At 37.4% G+C, this 14,289-nt stretch overlaps 1 protein-coding gene across 2 annotated transcripts in view; it reads right to left on the bottom strand.

The window, feature by feature from the left end:
* The window catches only part of COG6 (component of oligomeric golgi complex 6), a 54,487-nt gene extending 41,405 nt beyond the window's left edge, over positions 1-13,082 (bottom strand). Inside the window, exons 1-4 of one of the 2 annotated variants that reach the window (XM_054271623.1) lie at positions 12,951-13,082; positions 12,242-12,385; positions 11,830-11,901; positions 8,462-8,520 (exon numbers count right to left, since the gene is read on the bottom strand). In XM_054271623.1, the coding sequence (XP_054127598.1) occupies positions 8,462-8,520; positions 11,830-11,901; positions 12,242-12,385; positions 12,951-13,079 (404 nt within the window). In that variant the 5' untranslated portion in view covers positions 13,080-13,082. Of the gene's footprint in view, positions 1-8,461; positions 8,521-11,829; positions 11,902-12,241; positions 12,386-12,729; positions 12,858-12,950 lie in introns of those variants that run through there. The other variant, XM_054271624.1, reaches the window with a different exon arrangement.
* Between the last annotated feature and the right edge of the window lie 1,207 nt (positions 13,083-14,289).

Here is a 14,289-nt window from a genome sequence, read left to right as displayed (position 1 = left end):
TGATGTGTAAGCCATGCTACTCAGGCTGCCTCAGCCATCCCTGACCGGTACCGACCCTCCAGGACCATTGTTTATAGCATCATGTACTGACTGAGATCAGGGAACAAATCTGGCAGGAAAAAATCCAGAAGTTCTTACTTCTTGGGGGTAGAGATTACATGTATTTTCTAATTCAGTTTACCACAGCCTGTGCTAAGGGACTGGGGTGTGCCAGCACCAGGAGCTGTCACAGGCAAGAGGCACTGACCTCACTGCTGCTACAAAACTCTCACAAAAACTACACTTCAGAACTCCTCTGGAGCATAAGAAGAGCTCATTTCAATCATCAGTTACAACAACTAATAATAATCAAAATTATAAATATTATGAGTCAAGAAAAATCTAGAGGCATCAAGATGGCTACTCAAATTGAAAATCAGCCAAGGACACTTAAAAAATTTAACACAATGATGCTGCTTTCAACAAAGCATTCCTGTTTCACACTTTTTGCTGAGCAAGTCTAATGCCTCAACATCACAACCACTGTATTTTGTTTAAACAACAGAAAATGTAAAATAAATTAGTCTCAATTTAATATAAATCCACAAAGCTGAAAATAGACGGGACTACCCCTCCCTTTAGGTAAGAGACAATCCCTTTAGATAAGAGACAATCGCTTTAGCAAATAGATGAGAGAAGGCAAATGCAAGGCCTTCTTTGGGTTCAACTGAAATAAATCTTCCACAAAGAGAGGAGCAGATAGGATGCTGAGAAACTTTTCTGTTCTTTGAGCCTGTGTATCTCCTGAGTGCATAAACTTTAAGGTGCTCTTACAGAAGATTTCCATTTATTATTTTCTGTTCTTCAGATTTTTTGAATCTATACTTCCATCAAACTGTGGGTGGGAGGAAGTCTGATTTTAAGAAGTGTAGCATACTGGGCATAATGGTTTTCTCCATTTTCAGGTGGAAGTAGGGTTGTGGTAGAACAAAAAACAGAGTTGGGAACTAACAGCATGCTCATGAGTCAGTCCTGAAACTCTGTGCCCTATTTTACTCCTTCTTCATAAAAAAAAGAATTATCTTGCTAACCAATATCTCTCCTTCTGCAAGTCCTCACTCTTTAAAATCCTCCCTCAATTTTTGCTGCTATGGAGAACAAGGTGTGATCAAACACTACTTTAAAGCCATTCCCATCTCTGGCTGTGTCTTGGGCTAAGGCATGGCATGGCATAACTGCACACTGACAGACTCCATGCACTCCTAATATAATTAACTTTTATAATACAGAGTCAATACATTAAACTCAAGTACACTGGGCAAGCTAAGCTTCACAACGTACACAGAAAATAATAACCTCAAGGTGGCAGCAATGTTTCATCCACTTTTCTCAGGATTGTGACTGGAAGTGGTGACAAATATCTCTCCTAAACAAAAGCATGTGTCTGAATTTTGATAAAGCTGTTTCTGTTGGGCTCTTTACAAAGCACACAGGATTTCAAAGAGCTGCTCCGTTTCAGAACCCAGGTTAGCCAGTTCTGCTTGAGATGACTGTGAAAGTTGCCTTTATTATCAATCTGCACAAGAAAGAGACTCTATAGCCTAGATGATGGATTAGGAACAAAATATGTAAATTGTTCATACCTTTGATTTTTGCCTGGCAGTGTACAGTATTACTGAGACCAATACACTCAGATTTGTATTCAATTTTTTTCATATATATTTATTTATGCATTTATTTCCTCACATACAAGCTAGCAGATATTTAACTAGAATTTGAACTATCTTGCTAAGGCAGGGCAATGGATTAAAATGTCACTCAAGGTTGCTCAATCATTTCACTACATTAATTGCCTAACAAAACCCAATGCAGGTAAACAACAAAAGTCAGTGTAAGTCTGTCTTACATATAACCCACGGCAGTCAGTACCTGTGTGCAGACAACAGGACGTTTCAAGACCCACTGGCCTTTCTGTAGATATAATAATTTCTAAATTCTAAGCAGTCCAGTACAACTGAGGAAAGGCCATACCATGTTGTTATTCTAATTTTTTTTTTCTTTTAACACAGTTAATCCTGCATAAATGAATGAAACTAACAGCTTATGGGAACCCTGCACTAATGCAAAAGGGGAAGTGCCAAGTGTTGGTAGAATTTAGAACTTGGGCAAAGGACAGGATTCCAACAAAGAGCAATTTCCCCAGTTTTAATCGTTACCAGGGAGACAAAATTCTTTTGCAAGAGAACTCAAAAGGCTGGGAAAAAACTATGCACTTCATGCACTTTTCCCTTGAACCAAATACAAATGTGCACTGTTCGTTAGGATTATCACCTCGACAGCTCAAAAATGAGGTGGAGAAGAAGCAGACTTTTCCAAAGCTTAATTTTATCTTGCAACCACATACAGCATAAAAGTCTGCTAGTTTCTTCTACTCAGGATGAATCAGAGCAGTCATTCTGAAATTACTTTCAATTTGCGGTACAGAGGATTCAACACAATTTTAAAGCCTCAGGACAATGGAGTATTTCTAACTCATAAGTAAGTAACAATCATGTTTAACAGACTTGTATAAATCTGCAGAATTATTTTTCTGTCATGTGAAAGGCAAATATACAGGATTATGTAACAAAACAGTTACACACAAGCATTAGAAAACCATTCTTAAGAGTAAGGAGAGGTGTAAAAGCGCATTTGTAAATATTGAGAACAAATGTTTTCTTCTGCATTTTATCTGTCAAACATATCTCTTACTGAAGAAGAACTGAAATACTGTGAGGAGATATTCAGTGACGCATTCCATCATTATGAATTCTTATAAAATATTCTCCTTACTTAAAAAATAGGAAGACATAAAAAAAACCAGTGAATTGTCTAATGTTTCCAGGATACAAGAAAATAGCAGTAATAGTAAAGAAGGCTTTAGTGAGACCTCATCTGGAAAACAGATCACAATCCTGATCATCTGTGTGCAAGAACAATGGATTCCCATTAGGCTACAGCTAGCAGGATCATCATGGAAATGGAAAAACTAATTTATCACAGGAGATGAAGGCAGCTCTTAAGACCAAGGACAAGATGAGAAAACAGTCAATTTATATCCAATAATTAGGTTGGAAATCAGGGAAAGGCTTTTACTGGAAAGAATGAGCCTTTGGCTAAGTGTTCCATGTGTAGTAAAACACACAACATGCAAAAATACTGCACTAGTTATGTGTTGAATAGTTGATGAGTTTACCAAAGTCATCATGCAAAGAATAGGCAGCAGTGGGAGAATGGACTTGAACTCAGAAGGTTTCTCTCATCTGTAACACCTACCTGAAGACAGCCTGCAATGCTGCAGCCCTGCCATCTCACACAGTCCGTGATAAAAAAATAAATGAGGAAAATTTGAAAAGGCTGAATCAAAAGTTAGGCAACAAATCTGCACTGAAATGATTAAAATCTTACCAAACAGATTGCCAAACACTAGCATAAAAAAGCTTACATGATGCAAATAAATTCAAGAAATTCAATAATTTTCTACCTTTGCAGCGGTAAGGCTTTCTCTAAATATGATGGGTATGCATCTATGGAATATTTTGGACAAAATTTTCATATGCAGAGCTTTGTAGAGATCATGTGATATATACAGATATGTGAACACACACAGTAAATCACTGTTTGGCAATGGTTAAGATCCATGATCCATGGTATCTAAGTTGATCACATAGATTAAGTTTAAAAGGAGTGTGTTTCCAATGAACACATTCTTTTCCATCTTGTAGAGATGAGCTATTTCATATTTCTATACCAAACAGACTGGTATCTTCAGTTTATATCTTAAAAATCTGATATAAAGTCACTTGAAAGGGGCCTGCTTGGTCTAGCTTCAAATTTGCCATCAAATTCAGCAACGTTGCCAAAGGCATGGAAATTACACACTGTTCTCTACATCCACCTGGAATAAAACCAAAAGAAATGAGCTTAAGCTGCAGCAAAAGGAGAACTAAATCAGATAGTAGGAAAACAATAAAACCAAAATGAATTTGCAGTGAAGACCACAAGCCCTCTGGTCCTTCTGTTCCTGGGTTTTTCTTCCCAGAGCAGATCACACAAACATCAGTCAGAAATGATACCATGTAACTGATTCTGCACTTCTGGCCAATGTTTCTCGACCTGTAAAACCACGCTTCATTTCATACTGACCAAGAGTACTTCATGTCTCAGTTGCCAGAGTTCCCAGGAAGAAAAGCTGGCAAGAAAATAAGGCTTTGCATGCTCTCTGCTGGTCATGGCTAGAATGTGACAAGTTAGTTTTGGGTTTTTTCTTTCAGACCCATTTTAGCTGGTTTTATTCCTCTGCTACACCTTGTCACCTATGTTTTACTTTGCTACAAATCAGGATGGAAAATGAGCCTCGGAACTTCAAGTCTTCACCCTCTCCCACATGGAATTATAATTCAGTTTAGGTAATCATTGCTTTTTCTCATGAAGCGCATGTGTGGGAATAAATGTAAATACAAGTTTCAAAAGATCAACACATGAAATAGATCTCATCAATGCAAACCACCAGATCACCATTTTTCTTAGCATGGGCTGATAAAAGCAAGCCTCTCTAATCTGCCCCAAATAGTGCTGAACTTGTTGCCTAAGTTCCAAATTGATTATGACAAAAAAGATATTTGTTAGAAAAGGAAAAAGGCACCACCAAGAGACAAGGATGAGAGATCAGTAGTGTAGCACACTGAAGCAGACTCACTGGTAAACATTTTTCCTAAGACTTCTAAGCTTGTATTGAGCACAGAGGTGAAAGTCAAATAATTGACTAATTCCAAGAATGGTGTTTGATATTTTTAAAAAAAAGATCAAGCCTGAATGTAATGTGATTTAATTAAAACAAACTGAAGTGCGCACTTACATTCCTGTCTGGGAATCATATTTGTCTTTTAAAAAGTAAAACAATGTAATTGGCTTTTTTTGTAATTGATATAACTAACAATGATTCTGACATCAAACTACAAATTTCACTCTGTTTAAGAATGCAATTAAGAGAGCATAGCAAAATAAGATAGCTTGTAAAGGTGTTCAAGTGCAAAATTGCCACAAAAGCTCTGAACCAGTAGCCTGACTCAAGAAATATCTGTCTGAGCCATTTCCATTCTTTCATAATGGTTTTCAGAGCATTGTGGTTTTTACTTTTAGAACACTAGTTCTAGCCCTCAAAAACTTTCATATTTCTGCAGACTTACTTTCAGTGAAGCCCCTGAGCATATACACACACTTACATAACTGCTCTTACTTAATTTTATAAGTATTAATATTAAAAGTATTACCTTCTAGTCTCTCTTCTCAATTGTTACATTGATGACTCTAACTTGTGGCTAACCTCAAAAACAGCACATCTTGCACAACATCTTATTATTAAGTGGCTGGTAGCCAGAGAACCAACAAGTCAGAGGAAGCTATTATTAAAATCTCACTTCAAGGAGCAAGCAAGATCCTTTTTCTGTCAGCCTACCAGTAATAACAATTAAATAAACCCACATCTTTTAAAGCACAACAGATGATCATTGTTTGAAAACAAAGTAATCTCCTCATTATACATAAAAACCTAATGTAACCTGAAAGCAATATTAGTGTGCTCAAGTAGAAGTACAAAAATCTACTGATGAAAACTAAAACAGAAGTGGATGTTTAACAATTACTTGAAATTGCCTGAATTAACTGAGTTTTTCTTTATTATAGAAGTTTGTTGATAAATTGAACACTCTATTCAAGACTCTATGTTACTGAGAAGCAATAACTCAACCTTTTGTTATGAAGAGGTAGATGGGCTGGATGTCTGGACTACTTTATTTCACACTACATGGTTCTATTAAGTTATGGTAAGTCTCAGTTTTGAAGGAAAAAGGAAAAAAAAAATCTCATTTCCTATGCCAAGCAGATACCATAATTTAAATAGTGTGAAGGAAAACTGTTTCCAATGTACAGTAGTTTTAACTAGACTTCATAGAAGAAATAAATTCAGAATAAGCAACCTAACTGACCAAAGAAATTACATATTCACAAATATAAAAATGCAATTGCATTAATTACTTCTAAAATTTGTTATCTAAATAAGACCTTACATTTAGTATTTATGCCAAAGCAGGTCTAAAGCTCACAAACTAAGTAACAAGAAAAAAAATGCTGCAAAGCAAAAACCCAAGAATGTGTAAGTTTTAACCTAAATCTGAGACAAAAATCTAATTTTCTATCCCAAATATTTACCCAGATATGTTAAATTCACACATTTCACCAATACAGGAAGCCCCAAAGGCCTCACCAGGACTACCTACAGGAAACACCAGGTGAACAGCTCAACCTTCAAACCACAAATCTCAAGAGACCAGGACAACCAACAAGAGTTCAGGTAAGAAGCTTTGAAAACCAAAAACCAAAAAATCTTGAACTACAACTAATTATATAGATGATAACACAGTGACAAAACTGCTTATTATAGAAACCTAGTACCCACACAGAGCCACTGAGACAGCCATTCCTTTTTAAGTACAGCAAAAAAAAGGAAAATAATCTAAATCCCTAGTTAACATTTATACATTAAATGCATCTGGAAGTCTACAGTCTCCCTTCAGCTTCAGACCACTGAATAAAATCCTAACATTTTTCCAGCTACAAAAACATGGTCAGCTAAAGTAAATCACATAAATGCTAAACCTAATAGAAAAACATAATAGAACAGGTCCAGTTTTCATCTCTGCATTTCAACCAGACACCATTTTGGGACAACCCTCAGAGGACAGAGAAACCATGTCCTTCCAGTTCCACCACTTATTTATTGGCTAAAAAAGGTCACATTAAGTTGAAGGCATCAGCAATTTAGGACCTGTACTTTTTCAGAGGCCAGATTTCAGGTGTTCAAGAATCCCCTAACATCTGGCAGCAGATGCCTCTTCACATGGCTGATGTAAACCAAAGGAATGCATCAGAACAAACAGTACTTTAACAAGTTAAAAGAACAAATTACTAAAATGTCCCAAATGGAACCAAACAGTCTTCACAATTTTTCATACATTTAGGGAGGGAAAAATTCTACTTTGCTAATATAATGGTATGATGAATCTTCCATAACTATCAGACTGTAAAAGTCACAAGTACTTTCTGGCTTCTGCTTATGAGTACTTAATGGTATACTTAAAAAACAAACCTCCAAACTTTTTCCTACATGTGCCCTCCAAGGTCACACAGACGCTTAGAAGGACATATCACTTCCTAAACATTTTTCCTCTTCACACTAGGGGGATGTTCTGTCTTTTAAAGGAATTAGCACAAAGTCTTTTAAGTAAACTATAGTGGAAGTAAGGACTATATTGTGGAGGCACTGATGCACAGTCTGCATAATCTCCATTAATTGAGGAATTTAAGGCAAATTAGACATACACCTCTTGGGACTAGTCTTGGTATCCCCTATTCTGCTTCAGAACAAGGAATCAAAGCAGCTTTCCTCGTCTTGAGACTACAAAATATATGACCACTTCTCTACTATTTCACATACTCATATTCAAAATGATGTATTTTTTAAGACTTCTGCTAACTTAAAGTAAGTGTCTTTACCAAATCCTTCACTTTATATGAAACAGCATTGCATTTTATGCAGTTGTTCTGCATTCAATGTCAAAAATATGTACAGATTTTCTACTGACACTCATATCATAAACCTGATTTTGAAAGCTCACCGAGAGCAACCCAAAACCATAATTTCCACTAGAAACTTAGTGCTGCAAAATAATTATTTCTGACCTCCAGTGAACTGTATATAATTTTCTGAGGAAAGCTCATAAAGCAAGGGGACTCATTCTTCTACACTGAGAAAACCTGAAGCTATAAAACCATACATCCTAGCCAAAAAACAATAGACTGCTTGAATCCATTCACTGGTTATTACCCCCTTCTCAGGAATAAAAAATACTGAAAAGTGAAAAATACAAATCTTTTTTTCCACAGGAGGCTGGAGAACCAATGGAAAAAGTGATCTGTGCTAGGCTCATTAAACAGCACTCCTGTATTTTACAGTCCCCTTTAAATATGGCAGAGTAGGTTAGAATCCAACTTTGCACCTCCTCATACAGCCCCTTAAAAATAGACATTTCCACTGGATACAAAACATTAATAACAAGGAGCCTGTCAAACTGATGGGAAATTGAGCTGGTCCATATCTGTTATGACACAATATAACTTACATTATCAACAGACTTCATGCAAAGCACATCCATATTTAGCATGTGCTACCACTGTAAATTATTGTTTTCCCTAAAAAGCCAATTTTTATTGAAACAAACAATAATACACATTCTTACCTTTTTGGATCATTTACCAGTAATCTAAGAGTGCAATTGAGCTAAAAACACATATAGTATTAAAAAAAATCCCAAAGTCATAAATCAAAGTGCCAGAGTCACATCTAAAAGAAAATTCTATCAAACAAACAAGGTAATATACATACTTTTCTGCCTGGAGTTTTGTGGTTTTTACAATCAAGTCCTGGGTTTGTTCCTTTGCTGCCTAGAATACAATTAGAACTGTTAAGCATGTGAAAAACACAAACATATTAATTGTATCAAACCATCTTTAAAATAGGTCATACTTTTGAAGCTTTCTGACTACAAGCAATTTAAATGAGTATATTCTTTGAAATAAAAAGCCTTCTTGAAACAAGTATTCATTAACTATCCCTATGTCCAGGCAGTAAAATAAATAAATTTGTATCCTAATCCATATTTATTTTCATGTTTATATACATATATATTCACAGTTTATTTTGAATTTATATCTAATAGAGAAACACTATAAATATTAGTGAAATAGTTCTGACTATTTTGTTTGCCCATCAACTGTAAATCATTTGCTGTCACAAAATAAAAAAATGAAACAAATACCTTTGGATGCTAAAGAGTCCAGTACCAATGTCCACTCAGACTTTTCTTTAGAAAAGATGATGAACACAGCTCTGCTTGTCTAAGCAAGCCTAGCTCTACAGTCCAACAGCTTACAGAGCTGCATGGACCAAGGACAATTATTAGGAAAAATAACTTTATATCTTTACTGAAAAGATGGTCAGGCATTGGAACAGGCTGCTCAGGGAGGTGGCTGAGTCACAGTCCCTGGAGGTATTTAAAACATGTGCAGTCGTAGCACTGAGGGACAGGGGATGGTTGTGGACTTGGCAATGCTGGGTTGGACTCAATGATCTCAGAAGTCTTTCCCAATCTAAATGACTCTAGCAGTCTAACTCAGGAAATTCAACACAGCCCTAAATATTGACTGATGGCAGTGCAAGGGAATCCAAGCAGAAACAATTCTGCGTCAGACAGCAACTGCAGAACTAAAAGGATTGCTGCAACTAAAGACTTCTGAAACTTATTGCTCTGTGAAATGCTAAAAGACAGCTGGATTTTTTGGCTTCATGCTGGATGCCACCAGTGAACCCTTATGCAGAAAAACTGAGACAATTTAACAAAAAAAAAAATCCTAAAATCAAAATGCATTCAGTATAGAATAATACTGCAAGCAAAGAGGTGGAAATGGCAATAAAGACATTTTGTGAATATTTCAATACTGTATTACAGCCAAATTACAGCTTGCCAAATTGAAGATGCCAGTCTTGAGACCCCTGCGAGGTTTAACAAAAGTATCTATTCACACTGATTCATTTCAGCCTTTTTATCTGCTACTCCATTAGCTGTAACAGAAAAGCAGTAAAGGTACAGAAATGCTTTGAAAGGTGAAAGTAGGACTGTAACAATTCATGTCCAACTTAATTGCAAATTTCAATAAACAAAGAAGATGAAATTTGCTTTCTTTCCAGTACTTTCTGGGCAGAAGTACTGATAACCATGAACAATGGCAACAGTAGGACAGCAGAAAAGAAGAAAAAGCCTTTTTTCTGAATCTAGCTAGATATACCAGGAAGCCAGTGTTTACATAAGTGCATTCAAACACATGCCAGATACTGTCAATATTTTATGTATGAAATATAAGACTTCACATCTAACCCCACCAGGTAACTGTCAGACATGCTAGAGAAATCAGAAAGTTGCTATTTGGTGTTTCTTCTATATCCAAAACAGAAATATTTTTCTCTTCCTCCCCACCCCAGTATATTAGTTAAAATTTCATTATACTTCAACCCCAGTGAATTCCATTTTAGCACTTGCTCCTTCTCTCTCTTTCAGCCACTGTATTTCTCAAGTCACTGTCCTAAAATCAGATGTGACAATATATGGCTATTTGGATCAGATGTTACTACAAACTTACAAAATAACAAAGCTAAAAAGCTTTTTGGCTTATCCAAATATATTCCCTTTCATGTCCTGCATTTGTTCTGCTTTTTTAATATACTGGTCTCTTTGCACACTTTTCTGCATTATATGCCCCAAATCCTCCTTTTTCTTCCTTCTATTTGCTCTACTTAGCTCATTTCTGTCTTCTTACTCTTCTTATTTATATATTGAGCACATGCCTGCAAGTCTTCCTGTCTTACTACAGATAAAGTACCAGAGTATTTCATAACTGAGAGCTGGTTCATGAGCTTATTAACTTTACACTCATACAAAGAAAATATGGATTGAATCAAGACAAGTTATGAGTTCTACAGGGCTCTAGAGGAAACCTCCTGTGGGGCACAGAACAAAACTACCTATTGACTTTAACAGTAAAAGAAATCTCTGCAGGGTGGCTCTACTCTGGGAAAAGAAAAAAAAGTCACAGACAACAGTTACACTTCATGATCTAAAGACAGAAAAGAGCAAAAATCTGCATGGACACTTGACTCATTTCCACATCTAAAGAGCTTAGTCTAACAGTTCCTGAACTGCACTAGGGAATATATCCACATTAACAATGTTCAAAGAGATCTGAGACCTCAGAGGCGCATTACCCAGTTCCTCCCAAAACTGAAATTTAAGCACTGCAGTTGGCTACGCTGTACTCTCACATCTTTTGGTACAAGTTGATCAGGCTACAAGCATTTGAACAATGACTGTGAAACCTATCTATCTAAGCAGGAGGGCATCTAATATCCACATACACACACATATAGACAGGAAAACAACTGTTTTCACAGGATTTTTTTTGGTGAAGGATTCTTATTCACATGCTGTAACGGGAACAGGCTTGGTTTGGCAAAACATCTACACTCCAGCATCCATAAGCCATTTATATGCATCACTGCACTGAATTTTGAAATTGTAGCCTAAAACCAAGCCAGACTTAGTAATGCACCATAAAACACAAATGTCCTACACTCCCCAGCCCCGCCAGGAATATTACAGATTCTGGATTAAGGCAAAACAGAATTGGTTTTGCTGCATATCAGCACTCTGAGACACTGTTAAGAGACAAAACCAATACACTGAAAATGCACACCAGATCTGCCTCCCTCTTTGAATTACCAGACACTTTCCTATGAATATACTTGAGGTATTCGCATGAACATGTAACTCAAGAGACACAGTCAATACAAAAGCCATTTTAAATAGAAATACACAAATTAACCCTTAATCTCACACGCACCCAATCTAATAAAATATTTTCTCTCCGCTGATGCACACATGGATTTCGCATTGCTGTTATCAAAATAAGTACATGGCTGCATTTTGAACTGCAGTCTGGAAGAAATTAAAATTACTTCCTTCATACATTTTTCTAAACAAGTAAGAAGCAGCATATTAATATCCTAGAGTAACATAACATGCATACCATGGAAACTTCTTGCTGCTGCTCTTAATCCTCAAAAATAACTCTGTCCTTTTAAAAGGACATAGTCACACCTCAAAAGGAAAAATATTCAAAGCACTTCCATTTATATATTACCTTCAAACGACTGGACATGTCTTCACAGCAGCTGCTCATTGCTTGCACATCTTCATTTATACTCTCAAGTTCCTAAGTTCAAACAACAGTAACTGTGTTTTTAATCAGAAATGCTGTGTCCAGGCCCAGCTTCCCACCACAATTAGATGCCCCAGTTCCAAGGTACATTGTTGCTCAAGGCTCCCTGTTAGTCAGTGCAGAGTAATACACCCCTAAATATCAAGTAACACACAGGACTTGGATGTGTTTGAAACATCCAATGCAAGACTTCCAACAAATGAAACAATATTACTGTACAAATATATCTGTCCTGGAAAGTTAAAATCTCTTTTCATACTTTTTTCTTTTTTTAAACTTTAAATCACATAGCAGTACTCTAGTAAAATAGCTAGTCATGCTGCAAAAACATTACCTCTTTAACTTGCTTGAATATGTGCACAAACTCTTCATTGATGGCCAAGCTTCTGCGTTCAATGTCTCCACGCAGGTTCCTCCGGGTGCGCAAACTGTTTTCCACAAAAAAGGTCGAGAGAGCCTTGAGTGCTTCCAGCATCTCCTAGAAATTAAAGAACGACCTTCAGTTTGCATGCAGTTACAAAGAAGCAGGTTAAATACTCTGTACTCACCGCAAGTTCATGGTCTTTTTTTAAAAATAAAGCAAACCTAATAAATGGTTTTAGGGGAAAAGCTACCTTAACACACTCCACATCAGTTGGCAAACAACTAAAATAATTGCTGAGTCTTTCTTCTTCTCTGATAACAGAAAAAGTTTGTCCACAATTTTGCAGTAGCTTTAACCAATAAGACTATTTTCTGTAAATGAATGACCTACCCACAGCAAGAAAACATTTAAATTACAAAAAACTTCTGAAGTGCCCTTCCGAGGCAAGTAATACAAACCTCCCTACGATCTGAAGGGATAAAATAGGAGCGTGGCATGTTGCTGGAGAAGCGAAAACTAATTTTATTCTCAGTTAATGCTGCAAAGGACCGCCCGCAGCTCCGCAGCGGAACTGAGCCTACGGCAGGACTCGCCTCCCCGCCGCGAAGCCTATCGGGGCCCGCGGCCCCTGACGGCTCATCCGGCCCCCACCCCGTCCCGCCGCCGCCGCCTGACCCACCTTGTCATTGTCCAGGCGCGTCTCCAGGATCTTGTTGAGCTTGCGGGACAGCGGGTTGGTGCCGGGAGCTGCCGGGAGCCCCGGGGTGGGGGCGGCGGGCGGCGGCGGCGGCGCGGCGGTGTCGGCCATGGCTGCGGCCCTGCCCGGCCACAGCGGCGCCACGCGGAGCGGCTCCGGCGGAAACGCGCTCCGAGCGTTTGGTTCCGGCCTAACGCAGGCCGGCTCTGGGGCCAGGCCTCGCCTGGTGCAAGGTGCCGCTCGGGGTTTTTCTGGGTCTTTGTTTCTTTTTTATTGATAAAATAAAAATACATTAAAATTAAAATATGAATAATTAAAAATAATTTACTCACTAAATAAAGGATTTTGAGTGGATGACAGAGGGCTCACTTCATGAGAGCAGATAGCTGTATTTATTTCGCAAAACAAGTGCTTTAATTATGAGTACAGCTAGAAAGAAAAAAAAAATAAAAGAGATCTCTGTTGTATAAGTTAACAGCAGTGGCTGTAATGTGTGTCAAAATGAGGAGGCTGTCTTGTTTCTGCTGTGCATTTACTGACACAGAGGTGACCTCCCAAGGTCTCCTGACAGCTCCAGAGCACAAAATCATAGAGTCAATGAAGTTGAAAAAGATCTCTGGGATCATCGAGCCCAACCTATGGCCCGACAGCACCATGTCAGCCAGAGCATGGCACTGAGTGCCACATCCACTGTGAAAAATGCGTATTTTATGATTGGCTTTTCACAAATATTAAAATGAATATTATATGTGTTCTGTTAGAAAGTAATGCTGCATTAATTCTCTTAAGTACTGTGTTAAATATAGTTTTAGGTTATAAGAATTGTTAAAATAGAAACTATGCTATGTAAGATGCTTTGTTTAAAAGAAAGGACTTGCAGCAAGATAGCAGCCACAGGACACCTAAATCTTTCAGAGAAAAAGAATTTATTGCTCTCTTTTCAGAAGAAACGAACTTCTTCCCGCCTCAAAGGCGCTGTTAGGATTCGGAGGAAGAAGTTGACAATGACCAGACAGAATCCTGTATTTCAAAGGAATTTATGCATCATGTATGAGGTGTATGTATATGCAACAGGCAATTGCTTTTTAGGGTTAATCCTTTGTTAACCAGGGTTCTTTTTTGGGCTCGTGATGCCCAGAAAAAGGTACCCAGATGTCCGTAACTCTTTGTCTTTATTGTCTCATATTGTCCTAATTGAGTTTATCCAGATTGTTATTACTCTAATTGTGTTACTATTTTTTTAACCATTTTATTACTATTAAACTTTAAAAAAATTTAAAAACAAGTGATTGGCGTTTTTCACATCCACTCTTTCACTAAG

This window comes from Melozone crissalis, unplaced genomic scaffold (genome assembly GCF_028551555.1).
Source record: "Melozone crissalis strain CALT ecotype California unplaced genomic scaffold, PUWL_Pcris_2 ptg000013l_1, whole genome shotgun sequence".
Taxonomy (NCBI): Eukaryota; Metazoa; Chordata; class Aves; order Passeriformes; family Passerellidae; genus Melozone; species Melozone crissalis.
The sequence above is the reverse complement of the archived record's forward strand: the minus strand, read 5'-3'. Positions and strand labels throughout refer to the sequence as shown.